General features: G+C 39.6%; 1 protein-coding gene across 5 annotated transcripts in view; it reads left to right on the plus strand.

Annotated features, from left to right (window-relative positions):
- The window catches only part of DGKH (diacylglycerol kinase eta), a 202,716-nt gene extending 185,144 nt beyond the window's left edge, over positions 1-17,572 (plus strand). For 2 of the 5 annotated variants that reach the window (XM_069601244.1, XM_069601245.1), the window contains exons 26-31: positions 1,699-1,804; positions 2,787-2,879; positions 6,518-6,637; positions 7,784-7,892; positions 9,676-9,806; positions 15,459-17,572. In XM_069601244.1, the coding sequence (XP_069457345.1) occupies positions 1,699-1,804; positions 2,787-2,879; positions 6,518-6,637; positions 7,784-7,892; positions 9,676-9,806; positions 15,459-15,548 (649 nt within the window). In that variant the 3' untranslated portion in view covers positions 15,549-17,572. Of the gene's footprint in view, positions 1-1,698; positions 1,805-2,786; positions 2,880-3,476; positions 3,927-6,517; positions 6,638-7,783; positions 7,893-9,675; positions 9,807-15,458 lie in introns of those variants that run through there. The other 3 variants (XM_069601246.1, XM_069601247.1, XM_069601248.1) reach the window with 2 other exon arrangements.
- Positions 17,573-26,378: the final 8,806 nt, after the last annotated feature.

Below are 26,378 nucleotides of genomic sequence, written 5' to 3' on the forward strand. Positions count from 1 at the left end.
CTTAGGTGATGTTTGCAAGTTCCTTTGTGTCTTGGATATCCATCTTATGATCCTTAAGAATTAAATTCTTCTCCTTTGCTCGTGATTCAGCCATGGAGGACTTCTGTCTCTTCCTTTGTTCTTCCCTTTCTGGATTGAAGATCATTCTGCTTGAAGATGTCAGAAGCAAAAGGATTAGAATAGATGTACCTTCTTGCTTATTGCACACCTTTCTCATTTTCTAGCAGTCCGTAGAACTTCTCCTTTTTCTCTTTGACCTTATTGCCCTGCCTTTCTAGATCCTGTCTTTCTAGGACTATTCTTGAAGGTCTAGATTCCAAAGGACAGTGGCACAACAGGCTTTGGCGTTGGATAGACATAGACCAAAATCCAGGCTCTATCACTGATTAGCTCTGTGTACATACTAACACTCTCTGAGCCTCCTATGTCGTCATCTACAAAGTGGAGAAAAACCACCACTACCTGTTAGGTTGTGAACATTAAATTAGACAGTGCATATAAAGCACTTGGCACGATGATATATGTGGCAATGTTTTCCCCTACTCCAGTACTTTGGCCTCCTAATACAAAGAGCTGACTCATTTGAAAAGACTCTGATGCTGGGAAAGATTGAAGGTGGGAGGAGAAGGGGATGACAGAGGCTGAGATGGTTGGATGGCATCACCGACTCGATGGACATGAGTTTGGGTAAACTCTGGGAGTTGGTGATGGACAGGGAGGCCTGGCGTGCTGTGGTTCATGGGGTCCCAAAGAGTTGGACACGACTGAGCAACAGGAGTGAACTGACTGAATCTGTTGTAACTGCGCCTGGTCGAAGTTTCAGTGAATATAAGATGTGTCTACACTCTGCATTTGGGACCCCTCTCAACTTTCCAGCGATAATGCAGAATGAAGTGTTACTATACCTTGTGCTTCCAAGTAGCACCTCAGTATGCATATCTCTGATGCTAGGCCTAACATTTTTTCAATTTAATTAATTTATTTTTGGCTGCACTGGGTGCTCGTTGCTGCCCACAGACTCTCTGGTTGCAGTGAGCAGGGGCTCCTCTTTGTTGCAGCGTGCAGGCGTCTGGTTGCGGCGGCTTCTCTCCTGGAGCCCGGGCTCTAGGGTGCGTGGGCTTCAGTCATTGTGGCACTCGGGCTTGATTGATTGCTCCAAGGCATGAGGAATCTTCCCAGACCAGGGATCAAACCTGTGTTTGATCTGCACTGGCAGGCAGATTCTTAACCACCCGGAGAGTCCATAGGCCTAACTTTTTATATAAAAGATTCTGGGGTTGGTATTTTTTTGTTTCCTGGTGGCTCGGATGGTAAAGAATCTGCCTGCAATGTGGGCTACCTGGGTTCGATCCCTGCGTCGAATCCGGGATCCCCTGGAGGAGGGCATGGCACCCCACTCCAGTATTCTTGCCTGGGAAATCCCATGGACAGAGGAGCCTGGTGGCCTCAGTCCAAGGGGTCACAAAGAGTCAGACATGACTGAGCGCCTAACACATACACACATTTTTTGTTGCAGTAGGGTTTGAATTTTGTAAATCTACCCTGTGCCATTCATAATTGAGCAGTTATTAAAAATTTTTTTCCTTTCATGCTTTTTTTTTTTTTTTTACTTGTTTCATTCTACCATTTCTACACTTCAGAAAACTCAAGTAGCGCTCGGAAGAGTGGTGTGTTCATGGGTCTTGTTTCTGCCTCCAGGATCTGCGATGCGGCCACCATCCACTGTCTCCTGGAGCAGGAGCTGGCCCACGCGGTGAATGCCTGCTCCCACGCCCTGAACAAAGCCAACCCACGCTTCCCAGAGGTGAGGAGCTAATGGTAAATGCCCATTCCACACATTTTTTGGTGTTACGTACCCAGCTTGATACTTTAAACATGCCACATGCTCTGAAAGAAAACAGTATATGAGTCTCTACCGAAAGCTTACCCTGCACTTATGACCAGTTTTCTTGATTTTCCTTTCCGGCCACCGTTTTCCCACTCCTGCTCTTAAATTCACGTCACCTTTTTTCTGTTTCACTTTGACTCACTTGGCACCTTACCATCTTCCTTGCACTCCTTGTCCTTTTAAGTACCTGCAGTCCTCTTTTTTACCTTCTCCCCTGCACCTTCACACAGGGCACACCTTGGTATCATGCGTTTAACTAGAACTGATCACTCGGCGTTGAAGTTGTCCACTGAAATAATTCTTCATTTTGTTTTATGCCTCAGTAAATTTGGTCAGTTTTCTAATGTAGAAGTTACAACAGGCGAATGGAATCTGACTCTTGAAGTTATATTCACTTGCCAAGTGATACATGGCCTTGTTTTTATCCTTTCAGTTATTTAGTTGAAGTTACCTGGGGTAAAAAGAAGTGTTCATCCTTAAGATGAAAGTCTAAAAATCAGTCTGGTTGGTTGGAACTAATGAGAGTGAAATTCAGTGGATAGAACTAATGTGATCAGATAATGCCCCTTTTAAGACGTGATTTTCTTTGACTTAATTTTTGTGGGAATATGTGTCTTTTGTCACCAGCATATACATGCTTGTGTGCCCGAGATGTGGTTCTGTGTGTTTACTACAGTCAGCGTATTCTTTTGGTTCTGTGCTGTAAGACGTAGAAGAGGTAATCCTGCTAACAAATGTGAGTGTGAAATTTTGCAGTTACAAAAGCATTTTGGCAGATTTTAAAAAATATTTGCAATGTGAATTTAAATCAGAAAGATAAAATGTACTCTCTGATGATTGAATCCCAGTTTAATACAGAACTACTTGTTTTTGATGTCTCTGTTTTTTTTTTTCCTAGAGTCTTACAAGAGATACTGCCACTGAAATAGCCATCAATGTGAAGGCCCTATATAATGAAACAGAATCATTGCTAGTGGGCAGGGTTCCTTTGGTAAGGAAAAGAAATGATGGATAATATCAGAATGATGATAAATGTATGGTTCTTGCCTTCATTGGGGAGCATGCATTCATCAGATTCTAATGCACAGGCAGGCTCTGGCCCCCTTCTCTAGAGCTTTTCACCTCGCTTTTGCTTTTAAGAAACTATATGACTGTACCTGGGAGTACGCTCCAGGCTAACAGGAGTAGAGGGTCCCTCGTAGCTCAGTCAGGAAAGAACCTGCCTGCAATGCAGGAGACCCGGGTTTGATCCCTGGGTGGGAAACATCCCCTGGAGAAGGAAATGGCAACCCACTCCAGTATTCTTGCCTGGAGAATCCCACAGACAGAGGAGCCTGGTGGGCTACAGCCTGTGGGGTCACAGAATCAGAGACCACCTTGCAGCTAAACCACAGCAGGAGCAGAGCTGCCCTGTCATCATGTCTTTATATAATCCTGCTCTCCCCAGTCAGCTTTGAGAATCTTGGGCTTTACAGAGAGTAAGACCTCCTTCAAGGACTTGTTCACCCATGAATGCAGAAAAGTAGAGGAAGTCTTGAGCTGTGTCTCCAAAATTAACCTTTGAAATGTGATTGTTACTGTTTTCTAGATGGGCTTAGATGATGCTTTCTAGACTCAGTGTGTCCAGAACTAAATTTCAGAAACTAGACCTATCCCTGGATTAACTCAAGATTGGTGCTGGAAATCGAGTTGAAGCCAAGTGTGAATCAGACCACAATCCTTGGACCTCAAGCATAAGTGCTAGGATTCTGTAAATGTTTCTGTCTGGTTTGCCCAGAATCCTTCCCTTGTTAGCTTTCCTCCCTCATCCTGGAAACGTTCTAGCATTGGATCTTCTCGCCACCTAGTGTTCAATTTTAGGTTATTCACACATGCTGTTGTAAATGTAGAAAGCCTAATATATTAGCTATTTTTTAATTCTTTGTAACAGTTTTCATTAATTGATAGATGAGGTGATAATCTTAAACATTTCTGTTTACTATAATTTTCTCTCTTACTGAGGAAAATTTATGCATCTAAATAAAAGTGAGAATAAAAATCATAGTATCTGGCATAGTGAAAGAATGAGAGAGGTGATTGGAGGTGATTGGTTGGAATTTCTGTTTGGCTGCTGTCCAAAAGAATGCTGCCAATGAAGCATCCTTTGCTCTGAGAAGAGAATCTTAAAGGCTGCATGAATCAACTGGTTTTACCATTTCCAAGGGAAACTCAAAAGCAACTTCCTTGGGGCAAGAGGTGGCTGCCTGTGCTATGGTCGTGAATAGAAACTTTTAGAAAGAAATACTGGATATATCTTTTGATAAAACCAATAGGAAAATCATCTTGGTTATTCTTGACACTTCTATTTTTAACCAAAATCTTCTTGCTGCTCTTCTAAAATTAGTCCTATAGGAAATCCAGCAAGTCATGACCTCAGTACCAATTACTGGATGAAGGACATGTTTTTTGTGTGTGTTATTTGAAATATATTTAAGATAATTGCTGATTGAGAAGAACTAGAAGCATAACTTACTTTATATTTTAGCTCTCTGTACTGAAAGTACCCATTGAGTGTTAACTTGGTTAATATTAATCAATTATATTTTGTTAATATAGAAGGATTCTTCTGCACTTTTAATTCTTCTGTCATAGTCAAATATGGATGTTTGGTTTGAAAATGTATACCAGTGAGATTTTTATTTTTTGACTGTACTGCACCGCTTGTGAAATCTTAGTTCCGTGACTATGGGTCAAACCTTGGTCCACGGCAGTGAAAGGATACGTCCTCACCACTGGACCATCAGGGAATTCCCCTTTACCAGTGGATGATTTTTAAATGTTTGGCAATATTGATATCAAAATAAAAAATCAATCATATTTGAGAGCAGCTAAGTTATACTCTTTAGTTTGCTTATAGAATGAATATAGCCAGTGCAGGAGACATAAGGGAAATAGGTTCAATCGCTGGGTCAGGAAGATTCCTTGGAGGAGGGCATGGCAACCCACTCCAGTATTCTTGCCTGGAGAATCCCATGGGCAGAGGAGCCTAGCGGGCTGCAGTCTGCAGGGTCACAAAGAGTAGGACACAACTGAAGCAACTTATTAGCACATAGCACATACAATAACTATTTTATCAGTTTTATAAGACATACATACTTAAACTAAAATAAAAGTGATAACTTTTATATGATATGGTGGAGAATTTCTGTATTTGTATTAGCTTCTAGAAATACTAGAATTTGAATAACAGGGGATTTGAGAGCATTTGAATAACAGAGGAGAAAAAATAGTGTCCATAATAAATAATAATAATATTCTCTCTGAACTTTCAGTTTAAAATCTTGTCAACCAGAACTTCACTGGTGATCCAGTGGTTAAGACTACGCTTCCCCTGCAGCGGGTGTGGGTTCCATCCCTGTTTGGGGAACTAAGATCTTGCATGCCTTGCAGTGTGGCCAAAATAAATAAATTCAATCTCCATGAACCTATATGTAGGTACTGTACAATTTTGACATCATTTATCAAAGTTTGATTTGCTAGAAGAGATCCTCGAAATTGTGTAGTCATGTTCTAAGCCCTGGAATACTGGAGTGGGTAGTCTGTCCCTTCTCCAGCGGATTTTCCTGAGCTAGGAATTGAACCAGGGTCTCCTGCATTGCAGGCAGATTCTTATCAACTGAGCTATGAGGGAAGCCCGAGAAGGAACCTGAGACTCCTCAAATCAATTCATCATCCCTTGGTGGCATAGTTAGTAACAAAGGCAAGGCTAGAATTCAGCTCCTCCCAATTCTGCTTGTAGCAGTGTTGATTTCACCTTTATTTATTTATTGAATTTGTGACTTTTAATAACTGCTTTACAGACTTCCCTGGTGGTCCAGTGGTTAAGACTCCAAGCTCCTAATGCAGGGGGCAGGGGTTTGATCCCTGGTCAAGGAACTGTTCCCCATGCTGCCCCGTGTAGCCAAAAAATTTTTAAAAATAGTGATGATAAGTGCTTTAAATGAATGAGCAAGAGGTGACCAGTTAAATTCTCTTTAAAGTTTCCAAAGCTTCTTCCAGTTTACAAGCCATTTAGCTTTTCCTGATTTGTACAACAGCTTTTTATCACCAATTTTTCTGAGATCCTTAGGCTTTTTTTCTCCTAAAGTTATTATTTTAGTTACCCAGAAGATTACTGTGGCAGGCGATTCTTATTATGTGACATGTTTTTGACCAATTTGAAATATCATTATTTGTTTACACCGTAGCCTGTGTAGATCAAAATGATTTTTGCCACAAATATGTTAAAATGATGAGATTATTTCCTCAGCAAGGCAGATGGGATGCAAGGATAAGAAGGAAGAAGGGATTTGCATAGGAAAAAACCACCAATAGCAATAATTTTTTCTGTGAAATTATTAAAGTCACACTACTTACTTATATCACCTTTGGGAAGTGAGGATAAATCTATGCAAATTTGCTTAAATGAAGTCAGTATAAAATAATTTGTTCTTTTTTCTCTATTTTTTTGTGTTAAAACCAACAACACTCTGTCTCGCCTCACAAGAGGTGAGGATGTTCAATGTCAGTGAAATAGTTTATTCTGTTTGAGGGTTTGAGGTTGGTCCCTGAGGCTTGTTTTATCTCGGTTTTTAATCTGCTGTTAAATAGCAGTTGGAATCTCCACATGAAGAGCGCGTATCCAATGCCTTACATTCCGTGGAAGTGGAGCTGCAGAAGTTAACAGAGATTCCGTGGCTTTATTATATCTTACACCCGAATGAGGATGAGGTATGTAAAATTCAACCTGTTTATAAATGTGTATGCTTTGTGACAGTAGAATTTGAATGCACCTTTTGAAAAAGAAATGTTCAGGAGAAAATACGTTTTAAATATAGCCATCCTCCCCTATGCAGGAAATACATTCTAAGACTCCCACGGGACCCCTGGAACCTCAGTACCAAACCCTACCTGTACTATGTTCTTCCTTACACACGCATACCTAGGATAAAGTTGAATTTATAAATTAGGCACAGTTAAGACATGAGCAACAACAATAATAAAATAGAACAATTATAACAATGCACCGTAACAAAAGTTACGTGAATGTGGTCCGTCTCTCAAAATACCTTCCTGTGCAGGTGTCATGCCCCTTGCATATTGGCTGAGCGTGCCTCATGCGCTGTGGCCGTAACCTTTGCAATCTGAGATGTAACAGCAAAACTAGCATGAATTTTTTCTCCCTTCTTCACAGTTTCACAGACAGAAGATTCATTCTTACCGTAGATCTTAGCCAGCTCAGCATACGATTTTTTTTTTTCCCCTTATTAAGAACTCTCGTCTTTTCCTTAAAGGAAGCACTTTGCAGCTTCTCTTTAGCATATGTGAATTGCCAGCATCACTACTTTTGTTCTTTGGCACCATGATTAAGTCAAATAAGGTGACTTGAACACAAGCACGGTGATACCACAACACCTGGTCAGATAACTCAGATTGGTTATGAAGGGACTAACAGATGGGATAGATGAGGATGGCTCAAGACTTCATCATGCTGCTCAGAGCAGTGTACAACTTAAAACGTGTATGGATTGTTTATTTCTGGAATTTTCATGTAGTATTTTCAGAATTGAGGTTGACGGCAGGTAACAGAAACCACGAAAAGGAGAACCACACTACTGTCCTGGTCGGGGAGACTACTGTTCTCCTTTCGAATGCACTTTTCTTGAGCAAATGAGAAAAAGCATTTATGTGAACGCATCATCTTGCAGGAGTCAGTACATTTTCAGGAGTATGCAACACCATGAACTTTTGGGGAGGGAGTTATCACTCCAACAATGTTCTGTGTGTATAACTCTTCCTATGTTATCTCTGCTGTCAGAGTGGGTTTTTCTTCTCTTAACATCCTGAGAAAATTCTTTCCTTGATCGACTCAAACAGGAGCCCCCCATGGATTGCACCAAGAGAAATAGCAAAAGCACGGTATTTCGTATTGTGCCCAAATTCAAAAAGGAGAAGGTTCAGAAGCAGAAGACAAGTTCACAGCCGGGTAGGTGATCCACATGGAAAGGGAAAGTATAATGTTTTGGAAAAAATAACGGATTAACGTGATATCGTTAAGGGGATGAGAATGAGCTGAGATTAGAGAGTGATAATCATTGTACCACATTATGGATATACTCATAAATAGCTTTTATGGATGTACTTATAAGTAGCATTTTTGCTCTTGAATCATACACTGTAAAATGGTTTAAATAGTGAATTTCATTTTATGTTCATTTTACCACCATACAAAAAAATCATAGCACACCTACAATAAGTCCCATTGTGAGCAGGAGTCTGTAGTCATGAAGTACACAAGACTACGAAGTAGTTTGCTGATTTGCTTCCACTTCATTGTGTAAATGTCAGCACCTCTGATGGTTCTTCATCTTGCTCAACAGCAGTTCAACGCTTATAATTTGTTTTCCTTCTTTAGCACGCACGATCTACCTCATTTTGACAAATGGAACATAGAAACTTTCGTTTAATCCTTTAACTTGCCAGGTGTATTTTCCACCTCAAGTCATATATTCTGTTCCTCCTCTTTTAAAGACTTAGAACACCGTTTCAGCTCATTAATAACAATTCACTGTGATACTTGCATTCTCAAGCAAAGATTAAACTCTTTCTTGGATATTCTTTCAAATTCCCTTTTCGCCTTTCCCTAGAGATTAAATTTAGTGCTGTAATACTGCTGAAGACCTTCAGGTTCTATGTATATGATGGTAGATGTCTTAATTTATCAAATAATTTTATAACTCTTCTGAGTTAGCCATCTCATATTAAAAAGTGATATATAACCTTATTTTTGATAATGCACAAAGCAGCTGTTGAAGAGCATTTTAAAACCAAATGTGGCAAACAAGGAGACTTTTTATTAAGCTAATCAAGGTTGGGTAAAATGTATGAAAGAAAATACATACAGTAAAATAACCCAATTAATCTTGGAAAGCAGTGTTGACAGTTTTTAGACAATGTTAAGTTGATTTAACAAGACACTTATTATATAATTGTACTTCCCAGGTGGTGCTAGTGGTTAAGAACCCACCTGCCAATGAAGGAAACATGAGACATGGGTTCGATCCCTGGGTCAGGAAGATCTAGAGGAGAGCACAGCAACCCACTCTAGTATTTTTGCCTGGGGAATCCATGGACAGAGGACCCTGGCGGGCTACAGTCCATGGGATCGCAAAGAGTTGGACACAACTGAAGCGATTAGCGTGCACGCAAGCCTTGCATAATTATTAGCACACAAGCATTGCGTGATTGTCTGTAATGGGAATCGTCAATAGAACAAAACCAACAAAGGCAGCTGAGAACCAATAGAGGTCTTGAAGCTGGCAAGACCTGAAGCAGCAGTTTGTGTCAAATTATATCCTGTGTCAGATTTGAACTTTTTATTAGCATTGGTAGCTCAACTATAATAAGTTTCGTATATGATCTTAAGGAAATCATCAGAGTTTATTTAGACCTTGTACTGCTGATCCCGATTACGAGGAACACATTTTTATACACGTCGTGTGGTTTGCATGGCTTTAAGGAGGAAACTGAGCTAAAGCGAAAGGCGCTAGTGCACAGCAGTGAATGTCTTTGTAGAGTCAGGACCTCATGTTGATTGACAGTCTGAAACTTGCATGGGAAAAAGCGGAGTTGTAGTTCTGTTGAGACAGTACCTTGAACCTTTCCCTTGGCTAGCACTGCCGCTGTTTTGCTTCTTCTTTGGCCAACCTGTGCTTTGTAATGCGTTGAGCATGTAGAAATTAAGGGGGTTTTGCTCTTAACTTTGGTAGTTCAGAAGTGGGGCACAGAGGAAGTTGCTGCTTGGCTGGATCTGCTCAATTTGGGAGAGTACAGAGAAATCTTCATCCGTCATGACATCAGAGGGGCTGAACTTTTGCATCTGGAAAGGCGAGATCTTAAGGTATTTCCTTTGTGCTACTCTTCTCTTCTTAAAATTTTTTTCTTGCAAACAGACTCCTTTCTCCTGCGCCCTTCAGTTCTGTGCTTGCAGCTTGGCTCATGGTATGCGTATGTCATCTATATAATATGCATTGTTCTGTGGCCTGAGTTCATTATATGCTTTTGAAAAGAGAAAGTCAGTAATATTTTTCGGTCAGAATCATTGTCTGACAGTTATAGCTAAAGCTTAGCATGAAGTTAGTAATTTTTCTCTGTGTCCATTGGCATGGCTGTGCTAATATCTCCAAATGGATCCCGTTTCCATCAGTTCATTTTCTTGGATCAACATGAAAGGTGATATTTGTTGCTTAAAATGATTGAAAATATCTACTAAAAAGTTCAAATAACTAAAAATTCATTCAAAATACCAAGAACAAAGCCTTTCTAATATAGGAAACTAGATGAGAGAGTTAGCAGCAGTGGCTACTTAGAATTCTATGATTTGGTTGTGCTTCTAAATTGACCTTTCAGAGGTCACGTGAACAACTAGACAAATTCAAATTTCCTTTCCATGGCTTATTATTGAAATTGTCTTCTTCCCGAAAATAAACGTATTTTCCTTTTTAGTGAATGAAGTAAAAATTATGCCTTGTTTTTGCTAGAGAGCTTCTCAAAACTTATTTGTCTTTTATGACAGGGAAGAAAAATTATGAATTCGTGGTGTGCAGCAATTCAGTTTTCTTCTTTGAGTGGACACTCAACCACAGAAATGGCCTAAATAGCATATTCTGTCCCAGGGTTAAAAGTAGCATTCTTGTCATGTTATATTTTCTTGCCACATACTGCCATTTAAAAATTCCAAGATTGATTCATTAAGCCAGTGATAAAGCCATCAACATTTGATGGATTGATTCCTTTCCTAATCACCTGGTTCTAACAATGCATAACATTATGAGACAGTAAATTCCTAATAAATTCATGAACAGCTGTGCCGTTATCTAAAAATATTTTAGTAGAGACTTTTAAACCCAACTGGGTAATATAAAGTATATTATACCTAAACACTGGCATTTCCCTGGTGGCGCTAGTGATAAAGAACCCACTTGCCAATGCAGGAGAGGGAAGAGACCTGGGTTGGATCCCTGGGTCAGAAGATCCCCTGGAGGAGGGCATGGCGACTGACTCCAGTGTTCTTGCCTGGAGAATCCTATGAACAGAGGAGCCTGGTGGGTTACAGTCCATAAGGTCACAAAAATTCAGACAGGACTGAAGTGGTTTAGCATGCACGCACGCACACATAGCTAAACATTATACCTAAAGACATATACCTAGACATTTTTAGCCAGAATAACAATAAAATAATAGATTAACTAGTTACCTTAGTTGAAAGTCCCAAATCTGGAACACAGCAAAATAAATAGTATATATAGTATTCGAGTAAAAATTGACTTCAGCACTTCAAATGAATACACTAAAAAGTAAATGAGGAAGACCGTTCAACATATTTGTGTAGCTTCTGATATCCTCAACAGGCGGCAATATTTATCGAATAGCTAGTGATGAATGGGCTTCCCTGGTGGCTCAGAGGGTAAAGAATCTGCCTGCAAAGCAGAAGACCCAGGTTCGATCCCTGGGTTGGGAAGATCCCCTGGAGAAGGAAATGGCAATGCACTCCAGTATTTTTACCTGAAGAATTCCACGGATGGAGGAGCCTGGCAGGCTACAGTCCATAGGGTCGCAAAGAGTCAGGCACAACTGAGCGACTAACACATATGTATGTACATATTGATGACTAGATTATTCTCTTCTCTAGGTAGCATCTGCCCTCTAGAAGCTTGCATTTCACTTGCCATGAACAAGCATACATTCAAAGAAAAGACTTTGTCTGTATATAATATATGTATTATAAACATACACAAACATACACTTGCACACTATGAGTGATAATATTTGCAGAAGAAAAAAACAAAGCTCACATATAAAAGTTAAAGTTAGACTGATAGAACCCAGCTGGAAAAAACAATAAGAGTACAAAGGAGGTGATTAAGAATTATGTTACTAAAACTTTTATTTAGCATGAGACTTTTTTGTTTTTATTTTTAAGGCAAATGACATTCTTTCCCTTAAAACTTTGCTTTCAGAAATTTGTATTGACCTAGTCAGTTTTAACTCTTTTGGTTCTAAAACACAGTATAGGGCAATGGGAAGGGTAATAATTTTACAGAGTCTTCAGTGGAACAAAACCAAGCCAGAAATGAGCTCACCTTGTTCTCTGTCATTGGAGCTTTAAGAGGGAGCAGCCCCTTCAGAGGAAAGTCTCTGAATGTTGGTGAAGGGTTATCTACTTCCTAGGTAACTGTATCCATTTCCATTACTTCGGATACTGTCCATAGATATATCATTGGCTCACACGGTTCTACTTCTAGCCCTGACGTCGTTTGTAAAGTCTAGGATCGTATCACCAAGTCTGCTTGCCACTAGGCCACGACACAGACTATCAGTCCAAGTGTCCACAGCCAAACTTTGGCAGTCCTGTCCTCCTATTCTGCCCCTTCTCCTGTGGTCTATTATCTTAGCAACTCAGGGACCTGAGCCAGAGAAACCCAGGGTCACATTTAGCGTCTTCCTCTTCCTTATCCTGCCTCATTAGACCGTCACAAAGTAGTTTAATTTTAATCTCCATCTAGTTATCTTTCTCCTTTCCACAGTCCTTCCTCTTGCCTGTGTAAGGTCAGTAGCTTCCTCACTGGCCCACCCACGGATACTCTTGCCCTCTCATCTATTATCATTGCAACTAGAATGATGTGTGTTAGTCGCTCAGTCTTGTCTGCCTCTTTGTAACCCCATGGAGTATAGCCCACCAGGCTCCTCTATCTGTGGAATTCTCCATGCAAGAAGACTGGAGTGGGTTGCCATTCCCTTCTCCATCGGCTCTTTCCAACCCAGGGATTAAACCCAGGTCTGCCACACTGCAGGCAGATTCTTTAGCATCTAAGCCACCAGGGAAGCCCAGAGTGATGCTTTAATAACATCAGGTATATCACTCTTCTGCTTAAAACCTTTCGGTGGCTTCCCATTTCAATTCCAATAAAGACTCAGCATCTATGGGACACCCACAAAGTTCTGCCTATGTATTTAACCTGCTGTGGGGCCACTGACCCTTTGGAGCTATACTCTTCCAATCTGGCCATGCTTCATTTATTTAAAAATATGAAACTCTCACATCAGGGGTGTACCCTCTGAAGGTATGCTTCTTCCCTACCTGCCACTTGGCTAGCTGTTGCTCAGATCTTGGCTCAGGTATTACTTTGTTATCACCAAACAACTGGGGATAGCAATGTGACAGTCTAAAGGTGGGAAAGGGAAGATATTTCTAATGTGCTGTAACAGACAAACTGATTGCAGTGTTTTCTCTCCTGGAAGACAGTAGAAAGCAGTGAGGGATACCAAAGAAAGTAGGGCTTCTCAGGTGGCATGGTTGTGAAGCATCGCCTGCCCGTGCACGAGACACGAGAGACTCAGGTTCAACCCCTGGATTGGGAAGATCCCTTGGAACAGGAAATGACAACCTGCTCAGTATTCTTTTCTGAAAAGATCCCATGGACAGAGGAGCCTGGTGGGCTTCAGTCCAGCAGGCCTCAAGAGTCAGACATGACTGAGCGACTGAGCACACACAGACACACCCCCCAAATAAAGTGGTAAAGACACGGGGTTGGGGGGAGGTTGTTTGGTTGGTGTTTTGTTTTCTCCACTTGGAAAGTTGTTCATGTGTGGGCCAAAGGATAACGGCAGCTACAAAGAATGCCTCTGCGAAGTTAAAGCTCTTCTTCCAAAGAAAGAAAAAGTCGACACTAATGAATATGGTCTCATGACATAACTTTATCACAGCCTGATTCCTAGAAGACATGACTGTTGAACTCAAACTAAAGAAAATATAGCTAAGAAGTTAGTGTAACTCTAGGGGAAACATCATTTCATGACTCATGAATTATGAGTAGAGTCTGCTTCTCTCAATGAAGCTTTTATTCTTGAGAATATAGTATGGCATGCTATATATAAAATATTTGATATTAAATATCTTTCTTAATCAGATAACTACATTATCACAAAATATAAAGAATACGTAACTATTCCACTCAAATCAAATGCACCTGCATGTCTGTCTTCCTTTAAGGTTTGGCCTTGTTTTTAAGTCTGCTGTCCTAGCACACACTCAGGAGCTGGATAGTTGACGTAAGACTAGTTTTGGGTGACCTGGTGTCTCATGAGCAGATGTTTTTCAGGATCAATTAAATATTGTAAAAACATTACCCTGAAGTTATCTCAGGCTTGGAAAGAGCACTCACTGTGGAAAGATTATTTTCCAGAAAGATGCTGAATCCTCAGTAGCACTGGTGCTATAGAATTCAGAGAGTTCATGAAGTATATGGGGGAGATTGAGAGAATGTGTGTGTATGTGTGTGTGTGTGTGTGTGTGTGTCTTCTCAGACAAATAATCTTGTGATACCTTATAATCCTACTTTTGAGACTGCTTTGAAAGTCGTCTTTTTACTTATTTTCAGATATTCCACACTCTGATTTGTGAAGAAGTTGACTTCACATACTGGCAAATACACTATGGCCATTAAGCTTAAAGAAGCTATTGGGAGCAGAGATCTTCACCATGTGTTTCAGTTTTCAGACAGTAAATATTATGGCTGTCTTGAATGCGTCTCCTTTATCCACACAAGCATTCCTTTGCCAAGTGCCTGCTCTATGCTGCACACTCAGCAGTCACCATTCATTTCTGAAAACTGTTAGGTTGGCCGAAAAGATCATTTGCATTTTTCCATAACATCGTATGGATGTTTCCATCAATGTCATAGGAAAAACCCAAATGACCTTTTTGGCCAACCCGATAAATCTTGGCTTCTTGGTTCTTTTCAGGAAGATGGGTCTTTAAAAAACAAGAAGAGTTCTGAGGGAAAGGAGTCAAAAGTGTTTTGAGGAAAAACATCAACTCACATATACCTATGTCTATGTGATTTTTTTTTACACTTATAAAACATAAAAATTATTTAAATATCTCACTCACATCAAAGACTCTAAATGCAAGTATAAAAGGATTTACGTTCCACATGTAGGTCATAGGTACTGGAGTCTTCCTTGAGGAGCAGGACTTATTTGTAAGTTTAATATTTTAGCAAGGAAATGTGTAGTTGTTTTATTTTTATTTTTTTTTGTTTTCAGTAAGTATGTTTATTTATTTTTTTTTTTTAAGCAATCTTCTTTTTTTTTGTGTGTGTGTGTGTAGTTGTTTTAAGACTACAAAATTTATTTGAGTAGATTTTGTGGATACCCTGGTATCACATGTCACTTCTCTCAGATTCCAATAAGACCTGTGTTTATCTAAATCAAAAAAGAAAAAGGAGAAAGTAATTTTGACTACCTTGTGTGTAACCTATGAGAATGTTACATTTAAGAGTGTGTAAGATGTGGTTTTTTTAATGGTTGGTAATTTTTTTTTATTTCAGGATTTTGGTTTTATAAACTTACTTTTCTGACTTTTCTTTGTAAATCATTGAATCTAAACTAAGATGAATGCTAACTACATTTTATTAGCTGGCTAAATATTTAACCATCAGTTTTCTCATATCAGTTAACGTCTTTCTTTCTTTTTACCTTTTTTTTTTAGGACCTGGGGATACCGAAAGTGGGTCATGTGAAGCGAATTCTCCAGGGAATTAAAGAGCTTGAAAGGGGCACCCTCCAGCCTGAGGTGTAATCATACTGGTGCTATTCCTTGGAAGGAAAGTCATCGCTACTTAATACAAAGTCCTTGGGAGCCATTGGCTGTTCTTGTAGTTTTCTGCCTAGATGAGTAAGCACCACTAAGACACCTCTATGGCTTAATATTTTGCTATGGGTGAAATTTTTGATTTGAGGTATTAGAAAATATTTTTGTGCCAAAAAATGTACATTCCACGAAGCCATTTTCTTATTGTGCAAACCTGACATGTTCAAATACGCTCATATTAGTAAAAAGGTAGGAGGAATCTGAGACAACTGCATTGTCCAAAAGGTGGAACTGTGAAATATTTCCTTTCCTTTAATCTGGTCAGGTGGGATTTTCTTATCGCACAACCACAGAAAAACATGTGGCTGAAACTTACTGGGTTTCACTGTTAGAGGCATTGGCTTCTTCCGTCAAATCACTGGCTAGAAGACTAAGATGTCAGTTACGTGGTGTTTTGAATTGGTATCATTTCAGATCTCTAGCTCTCAGTGTTCAAAGAGTATGGTTAAAATCCCTCAAACACTATGACTGAATGCGAATCTTAATGCACGATGTTGCTGCCTGAATTGTTTTTCTGTTTCTTGCATGTCACATTTAATATGTAACACTTAGCTTTAATGTCAGTTTTAATGGAATTTAATTTATGATTACCTAAATACCTTTTGGTTGGCTAAAGGCACTTTTCTGTTCTTTGATGGGGAATTTTGCATATTCTGTGTCTAAGAATCTGTGAACATGTGTCAGGGCCCCAGTCAACCAATGATATATATCTTATGCAAGCCAATTTTATATCAGTCTGTCATAAACAGCAGGTGTGCACATTAAGAAAATTCTCTGTATATTTTCATAAAATTATATGTTCTGTTGTCTTAAGAAAACTTGGTATAGCTCTCCAAACCAAAATTCCCACACTCTGTTTTTCATTTCAATTTAATGTTTATTTAATACTCTGCTTGCATCTATGATATAGCAGACTGTTGACAACCAGGAATTTCCCCAGTGTCTCAAACTAGGATCAGTATACTGACTGGCCACCAGTGTCATCCATTTGCTCAAGAGACAACCGACAGAAACTTCCCAGTGAAAGAGATTTAAAATTTTCTTAAGGGCTTTCCATCGTTATTATCTCACTTAATTCTTGTATCCTGTCAGGCAGGTATTATTTTCCTTTTTATAAAACACTCTACTTCAATGTAGTGCATGAGAAGTTAACATTTCTGTGATCAAAATCTTTGAAAGCCAAAGGCATACCTATCAAAAAGTCAGAAAAATGTCCTCAAATAAATTTACTTTAGACATTATATACTAAAAAATTCATTATAGTATTTAAAAATCTTCTATATAAGAGAATTAAACAGGATACTGACCCAGTGGTGACAGGTTTCATAAAGTAGCCTTCTAGGTAGGTGCTCAAAAGATAGACATATACACATATTAGACACACGTGTATGTACACATACACGTATACATTTATATGTACCTCCATACTTATACTTGCATACGTGTAATCTAAAACATACTTTCATTGATATTTTCTAGACTTTTTTGCCAAATGCTTAAAGAGAAATACTGATGGGAAAACATTTAAAATGAGCTATTGTCAGACACTATAATTTAATTGTAACAAAAGGGTTTATATATTTGACACTTTATTCTTATTTATGATTTGAGTATTTACTAGTAAAAGTCACAGTTTGGCTATCTTAAAAATAAATGAACTCAGGCGGCTGACTGAACGTGTCTGACTATATATTTTACCTAAGTTGTGAATAAATGGGAAATTTTCCAGATTGTATCAGGTAGCTTAAAAGAGCCAAGAGCTACTCACTTAGTAATTTTAACATGATCCACACTTAGGAAATCAAAAGTCATTTCCAGTTCCTTTTAGAGTCATCCGCACTGGAAAGTGTCCTCAATCACTGCCCTGTGAAATCAGGCAGTCCAGATTCTCTGAACTCTGCTTAGATCAGAAATCCTTGTCCACCAAAAAAAAAAAAAAAAAAAAAAGAAAAGGAGGCAAGAAATCCTGGAAAAGAATGAATTAATATAAAAAACCTTTATTGATTTTTCACTCTCCCCAAATTCTTCTTTGCCAATAGAAAAGATTCTCAAGTTATCACTTGTTCAGAGTTTAAGAGTAAGATGTTAATGACTGAATTTTTTCTTTGATGTTGTTCTTTCACCCTCACCCTGGAGAAGCGAATGGCAACCCACTCCAGTGTCCTTGCCTGGAGAATTCCATGGACCAAGGAGCCTGGTGGGGCTATGGTCCATGGGGTCGCAAAAAAGTCAGACACGACTGAGTGACTAACACTTTTCAGTCTTGAGTAACATCTCTTATGTATGCCGAACCTCACTAAACAGAATTGTTAGTTAGAATTTTCCTGCACGTGGCTTTTGGATGAGGGAAATTCTTTAAAAATGACAAGATTGATCTTTGGGGTTAAATAAGAGCACTTTTCACTATATGAGTCATCCGTGCATGGCTCTGTAGGACCCAGAGGACTTCACCCACACCTGCTTGCCAGGACAGTGCCCTCAGAGCCTCTGGAGGCCATGGTCCAGCCTCACAGAGGAACCAGCTTCTGTCGTAGAGGGGGTTACAGCAAGGATAGGAGGAGCCTCTCCATGAGAGCTGATCAGAGCTCTGGGGAGTGCAGAGGGGCTCTGTGCCTGGGTCCACATATAAGCTGAGGTGAGAAGCTCAAGCCGGAGCCTGGCTTGGGGGCTGTAACTGCAGCCTTTCCTCCCCTCCAGGCTCTCCCACACGTGGGTAATCTCGGAGCGCTGGGGGAGATTCACAGCCGACCTCCCAGCACCCACTTCCTTTCATGTTCCCTCACTTTGCTCATTTTCCTGAGGAACAACTGACTTCAAGTAAGACAGGGATGTGGTCAGGCCTGAATAAAATTTCCAAGTACTCATTTTTTCTCTTCCATCCATCCTTCTACATCACTTTCTGAGTTTCATTCTTACTGCCTGGCTTCCCATCTTTCAGCACTTCCCTGGTGGCTCAGCTGGTGAAAGCATCTGCCCGCAATGCGGGAGACCCGGATTCAATCCCTGGTTCTATCCCTGGGTCGGAATGACCCCCTGGAGAAGGAGACGGCAACCCACTCCAGTACTCTTGCCTGGAAAATCCCAGGATGGGGGAGCCTGGCGGGCTACAGTCCATGCAGTCGCCAAGAGTCGGACACGACTGAACGACTTCGCTTTCCCATCTTTCCACGTGCCCAGTGCAGGGATGGTTACTCACATTCTCACTGGTTACTCACATTCTCACTGCCATGTACTACTATGTCCTCTTCAATTATCCCACTGCAGCAGGGCTCCTTTGGTCTCGCCCCACTTTTGCCCCCAGGCTTCCCTGGTGGTTCAGTCGTAAAGAATCTGCCTGCCAATGCAGCAATGCATGCTAAGTCACTGCAGTTACGTCCGACTCTTCGAGACCCCATGGACTGGAGCCCACCAGGCTCCTCTCTCCATGGGATTCTCCAGGCAAGAACACTGGAGTAGGTTGCTACGGCCTCCTCCAGGGGATCTTCCCCACCCAGAGACCAAACTTTTATCTCTTGCGGCTCCTGCATTGCTGGCGGATTCTTTACTGCTAAACCATCGGGGACGTGGGTCCAATCCCTGGATTGGGAAGATCCCCTGGAGCAGGAAATGATAACCCTCCAGTATTCTTGCCTGGAGAATCTCACGGGCAGCGTAACCTGACAGGCTACGCAGTCCTCGGGGTTGCAAAGAGTCAGATACTACTGCACCTTTGCCCCCTCATTGTGGGTCATCTAGTCAAGTGTTATTAGGAAGAAAACAATTTAAATTTAAATTTTATAGTTTGCATTTAATGGAAGGAAACTTACTCACCTAAATGAATTGATGGATTAGAGCATTTGGGGACCATGACGTAAATGGCTTTGGTGGAGAAGAGGTCCCTGAATGTCCAAGGTCTGTGCTGTCCTACATTGTAGCCACTAGCTCCATGTGGCTATTTAAAGTTAATTTAAGTAGAAATTTACTTTCTCACCTGTCCTAGCCACATTTCAAGTGCTCAGTAACCATAGTAGCAATTCAGATGTTGAATACTTCCATCATTAAAGAAATTTTACTGGGTAACACGCTACAATCATTGCTACTCAAAATATGGTCCATAGACCAGCAGCATCCTGTCACCTGGGAGCTTAGAGAAGTGCAGAATCTCAGTCCATTCCATCCCTACTGAGTCAAAATCTTCCTTTTACTAAGATTTGTGAGGTGATTAGTACTGGCCTAACTGGTTTTATCTCTTCTAGATGAGTGGGATCTGAGGTCTTCAGAGGTGCTTAGAATAGCTGACTGTCCAACCCACTCTTTCCTATCCCTTCTCGAACTAATCCCAGAAATGAGCTGAAACTCATTCATCACCCAGCTGAGTTCCCCTCTCAATCCTTATTCCTAATTCAGGTTCTGAATGAGCCCTGCTTACCCAGTATATATTTTGGTAACTAAGGTGGCACACAGATCCTGGCCAACACAGCTGACCTCACTCTAGGCCCTCACCCCACATCTAAGTCACTAACAATCGGCACTTGCTCATGTGACATTCTCATTTGTTCACAACTTAAACCACAGGGAACATTTCAGAAGAATATGTACTGAGATAAGGAAAGACCGGGTCGGTCTCCAGCAACTTGTACTTTTCACTTTCTCTTATCAGCAGATTATCCTATTGACATTGTTCATGCTTGAGGACACGTAGCAGCACACACACATTAAATGAATCATTAGGCATGCAAAAAAAAAGGGAGGGGAAGAGAGACCCAAAATGATCGCAAGTAAAGTGAATAGGTCATTAAAGCCCTCAAGGCGCGTTTTGCTAGACTAAAATCTGGCTTTCTTATTATGCTACCTTATCTTGATGTTCAGGTAGTTAATAATTCTTTAAAATAGTGCCTGAAAAATAATAGATTCTTGACCCTCAAAATACAAATTATGTAATTCTATAATAAGATCTTTCCCGGTGACATACAATCAGTAAGCCTTCACTATTTACGTAATGATATAATTGACCAAAACATTACTGCCTAGAGATTCTTCAGCTAACTTTGAAGAATGATGAGATCACTGCTTGAGTCTCCATAAAAGTTATTTGTAACAGGAAATACTCATACAAAGCTATGACTTAAGAAATTAGAGCGGAAACTTCTCTATGTCATGTCTAAAGTAAATGATCCGGTTTGCCCAACAGAGTTGACAACATAGTGGACTTTTAATGTTGTACAGATGTGAATTCTTTAAAGATACTGCTTTTCATTAAGCTGTAAAAACATTACATCTCTCAACCTTGACATCTACGGTCCCTCCTGCTGCCCCCTTCCAAAATGAACTTATCTTGAATGTTTCAAGTGCAGCTTGGACTGATGATCGAAGTGGCAGTTCGTTAAGTCAGCTGAAAAGAATGGGAAGTGAAGAGTTCTCAGTACTCGCTATTGGCCAGTGGGATGGCTTCCCAAGTGGTTTCCAGAGCTTGGCCGCCATGTCTGTCCCCTCACTGCCCCTCGCCGGATGCCAGGGGGCCCGGGGCTTGTTTCTGTCTGCTCCGGCATCTCCCCAGTGACTTCTGTATAGCAGTCTCTGTCTTAGATGGATAATATGTTGACTTTGCAATGGGATGCCTTCCTAAAGAAACAAGCAAAACTTTAGAAAGACAATGGTTGATTTTTATAATATGCACAGCACTAATTTATATCTTTCTTATTGTTTTCTCCAAGTTTTGTTGAGAGAGATTTCCGTTAGAATGGAAAAAGCTATAAAGGTTTGTCATTCCAGAGAACAGAGAGAGAAATGATAGCTGGGCTATTCCTATTTGTGTATTTCTGTTATTTTCAGGAGAAGCTTAACACAGTAACCAAGGCTGTGTTAAACTCAGTAACGATAGAGACTTCACCAAAGGTCCAGTGGTTAAGACTTGTGCTTCCAATGCAAGGGGCATGGGTTCAATCCCTGGCCAGGGAGCTAGGATCCTTCATGCTGCGCAATGCGGCAAAAAAAAAAAAAAAAAAAAAAAACAACAACAAACAACAACAACTCAGTAATGGTGTTTAATAAAAACCCCATATTACTAATATAGGTGAACAAGTTAATTCTTTTATGTAATTAAGATTCTATTTACATATATTTATATCTTCCCTCTTAATTTTGTATGCACTTCCAAGTTTTAGTTGGAAAAATAGAAACCAAGCCACTACTTAAAAGTTATTTAAAAAAACTCCACATAAAATATTTCATTTTAGCTACAAGTTACTCATTGTATAGGAATTTATGAATAGTCTGGATATTTCATAGAACTGCACTTCAAGAATAAATTAACCTAACCTAAGGGAACATATGGCAACTTTTTAAATGGAATAAAATGTTTCATACTCAGTTGATAAGGCTATTGAAGTAGGTTAATGAGGTTAAGTATACGAGCTAAAAAGGAAAACAAATATATTTTGTGGTCCTTACTGTTTGATTGCACTATTGTTTACCACAGCTTAGTCATATCTGTTTCTATATTCTAAGTATTAAGCTGATATGTAGCTATGAGATTTCTTACAGTTCTGGTAACTGGTAGCTAGTGCTGTGAAAGGTTTTGGTGTTGTAATATTCCCAGTTTTGTGAGTTATATATTGTATATTGAAGATGACTAATAAATTGAAGTAATATATTTAGCTGGGAAAATATGATATTTTCAAATCTTCAAGTAAGTTGTATCAAATTTTTTCTTTCTCTTAAGTGAGATAAAAGTCTCGCTTTTATGTTAAAATGTCTATTTATACAACAGGTTTCTCCTCTGACTGGTTTTATTAATTTTCATATTAAAATTTTTCTTATCTTTTTATACCAAAATAACGATCACACTGGTGATTCAGACTTCCAAGATGTATTTTAGTTTGCAGGGCTTTTGGCAGACAAAATATTCAATAACAAAGCAGCTTTGTACATTTTGTGGCTTTGGGGGCAAGAATTTTGCCTTTGAAACTCTATGTGAGGCAGTGCTGGTATCAGCAAAGTCAGTGATAGACAGTATTATTCATAATCATCAGCAGGAGGGTTTTCCGAGTTGTGTAAATCAGAGTGCATTTATTTATTATACCGTGAAATTTAATCTTTATACAAAATGCATATTCTAGCTCTTTCCCTTGTTACTGCTGTTGCTTAGAGTGTCATAGTTCTGTTTCTGATTTACTTATGTACTTGAAGTACTCATTTCTGCCAAACAGATGCCCAGTTTTTTTCCTTGTAAAAAAATGGTATTATTTACCTTCCTACACAATGGAAAAGTCATAGGGACTTTGTTAAAAAACTCATTTTCATGTTTAAAATAAATATGGAAAAAGACATAAATCAAAAAATGAAATCATCAAGGTTCAGAATTTAATGTAGCAAAGGGATTCATCATGCTGTATCTGCCCAATATACATTTTATCTTCAAGTCAGAACATCTTTTCTGTAATAAAGCTTCAACTTTTGTTGTAAAAGAGAACTCAGTGATTATACTGCCAGTATAACATTTGAGGGCTTCCCCAGTGGGTCAGAGGTAAAGAATCCGCCTGCAGTGCAGGAGATGCGGGAAATGCAGGTTCAACCCCTGGGGTGGGAAGATCCCCTGGAGGAGGGCATGGCAACCCACTCCAGTGTTCTTGCCCAGAGAATCCCATGGACAGAGGAGCCTGGGGGGCTATAGTCCATGTCCATGGAGTCACAAAGAGTCAGACACAACTGAAGCGCTTGAGCACACAGGCGTGGGGGACATTTGAATAAACATTCAGAATCTTGAACCCTCCAAATTTCACTTACTTCCAGCTCTTGGTTTCAAAGCATATGTTTTTAAGAGGTTTGCATTTGACTCTGGGCTGCTTCAGTCAGAGTACCCATAAGCGATTATGGTTTGTTAGTTTGGTTCTGTCAGTTAAGTCAGTGAGATTCGAATTGAGTCTTGAATTATTTCTGTTTTTGAAATATTCTCTATTCAACTTTTTAAAAACCAAAAATCTGAAACATAATAGCACAACAGCATACCACACAGAATAAAAATCACATTTTCAAGGAAAAATGTCACATACCAAAGCCCTAAATTCAACTGCCATATTGCTTTACAGTATAAGCAGTAGATGAACTGTAAACTGTTTAAGAAATGTAGAAAATTAAGAATTAATTTAACTCAAAAGAGTTTTATATTAATTTTACTGTTGCACAATCAATTACTGAAGGCAGGAAAGAAGAAAATATATGAGAAACATTCTATGGAAATTAAAGGATAAAGGAGCTTGGTAATTTGGGAGAGTTTTGGAAATGAAGAGTGTGAATGTAGATCTCTTTCAGCTTATTTTATGGAAATGCAAAGCAGGTGTGAGATATATGGCAGGCACAAAACAAGAAAAACATAAAAATGTCACCCTGGTGAAGTTTGGAATTGTATCTTTACTCTTTTCAAAACAACCAGTGAGTTTAAGGAGCCCATTCTGCTATTGAAGCTTGAAAGTCAATTAAACAGGTATTGGTTGGCCAGAAAGCTCGTTCAGGTTTTTCCACATTTTATAGCTATGATATGGTTTGGATGACCTGATCATTTGCGTGCATTACATGAGGCAAAATAAACCATAATATATATGCAGCCTTCCTAGACAATAATCCCTGGACTTTGGTGGCTCAGACAGTAAAGTGTCTGCCTACAATGAGGGAGACTGGGGTTCAATCCCTGGAATGGGAAGATCCCCTGGAGAAGGAAATGGCAATCCACTCCGGTACTCTTTCTTGCCTGGAAAATCCCACGGATGGAGGAGCCTGATAGGCCACAGTCCATGGGGTCGCAAAGAGTCGAACACGACTGAGTGACTTCTCTTTTTTCACGTTAGTGAATGATAGAGAACTGGTCAGTAGGGCTTAGCAACTTCCCAAAGAAGAGCATTGGTAAAGGTAGATGAGACCAGACCACACGGAGTAAAGAGGTATTTATGAACCTTCTCAGCCTGAAATTTGTTAGAAGGATGGATTTTCCTTTCGTTTGAAACAACAACAAAGTATTCAAGTTTACAGTATTCCTAGAAGCTGAATCCTGTGAGTCTAGAGGTGGGAATAGGTTTAGGTTCATTGGATTCTGCAACTGACTTTGGCCCTGGCTCCCTGTGTCCTTTCTACGAGCTCTGTTTTGGTTCTTTGGTTTCCCTACTTAGAAATGGCCCATGATATTATCAGTTATAAGTACCAGGTGTGTTTTCTTTTACAAGAGGAACTATGTAAGTGTGAGTCGTACTTAAACATACCTCTTTTCCCACTGTCGTTTAGATATAAAGGATTCCCAGACTTTAGCGTGAAAATTAAAAGTCCAAGTTAATATCCTCAATGTTTATTTTAAAAATGAGAGTGAAGTCACATTAGCACTATCTTGCCCAGAGTAGGTTATAGGTATTTTCATCTATGTAGTATAGATTTATCTTTTCATCTTAGGATAGGCTAAAAACTGATTTCTAAAATCTTCAGAAATTTAGAGTAATTTTTTTACACTCACCCCAGACAAACATTTTATAAATATATATATAATGTATATTATATAATATAGCTGAGTTCTGTGATTCTGTTATATATATATAACTAAGACCTACACATCTTTTCATAGCTTAAATCCCCAAAGAGGAAATGTCTCTTTAAATCAGCGTTGAAAAAAAGGAACACCAGATGTTTAACTCTGTGATGTCATTTACCCAGTGAATTCTGAATGGTTTCCTTGCTATTTATTTATTTTTTAATATAAATTTATTTTAATTGGAGGCTGATTACTTTACAATATTGTATTGGTTTTGCCATACATCAACATGGATCCACTACGAGTGTACACGTGTTCCCCATCCTGAACCCCCCTCCCACCTCCCTCCCCATTCCATCCCCCTGGGTCATCCCAGTGCACCAGCCTGAGCATCCTGTATCATCTGAAGCATGCATCGCTGTCTTCTCTAGCTATGGAGTGGTACTCTCTCTTGCAAAGTACCTTTAAAACTTCTGGTAAAGAAATTAAGCTAGAGATTGTCTTACTCATTACCATAATGAAAATCTGAGTGCAATTAAAGAAATTAGAATAACCCAGTTAAAATTATCAAATGTAGATAAGGGTAAATGAATATTGACTTTATTTTCCCCTGACCCTTGAATTCAGTCACTATCTGACCACTTGACTCAAAAAGTTCTTTGCTAAATCTGCTATTTGTAATAGTATAATATGATACATTGGCACTCCTGTGGCATCCCTCTCCCCTAAAAATATTGGGATTTTAAGAGGCTGTAAGCTGCATGACATCAAGGAAAAGGCTGAATCTGAACTCATTCACCTGTGTTTTGATTTGTCTTAATGGCTTCTCTGGCAGTTCAGTTGTAAAGAACCCACCTGCCATTGTAGGAGATGCAGATTCAATCCCTGGGTCAGGAAGATCCCCTGGAGAAGGAAATGGCAACCCACTCCACTATTCTTGCCTGGGAAATCCCATGAACAGAGGAGCCCTGCGGGCTACAGTCCATGGGGTCACAAAGAGTTGGACACAACTTGGCGACTCAACAACAACAATGGCACAGCTTAGCTTTCATAATAACAGATCTCTAAATGATGATTCCAGAATGATTTGGTACAGTGATGGGAATAAGTTGTTTTTCTGGGCATTTGCTTCCCACAATGACCTGATATACAGTTGATCTTAGTCTAACTTAAATTAATTATAATTTAAATTAGAACCTTCCCTGTATACAGATTGCTGTTGTGCAGCAATTTTTTTATATACATAATGATGAGGATGAAAGCATTGC

This window comes from Ovis canadensis, chromosome 10 (assembly GCF_042477335.2).
Source record: "Ovis canadensis isolate MfBH-ARS-UI-01 breed Bighorn chromosome 10, ARS-UI_OviCan_v2, whole genome shotgun sequence".
Lineage (NCBI taxonomy): Eukaryota > Metazoa > Chordata > Mammalia > Artiodactyla > Bovidae > Ovis > Ovis canadensis.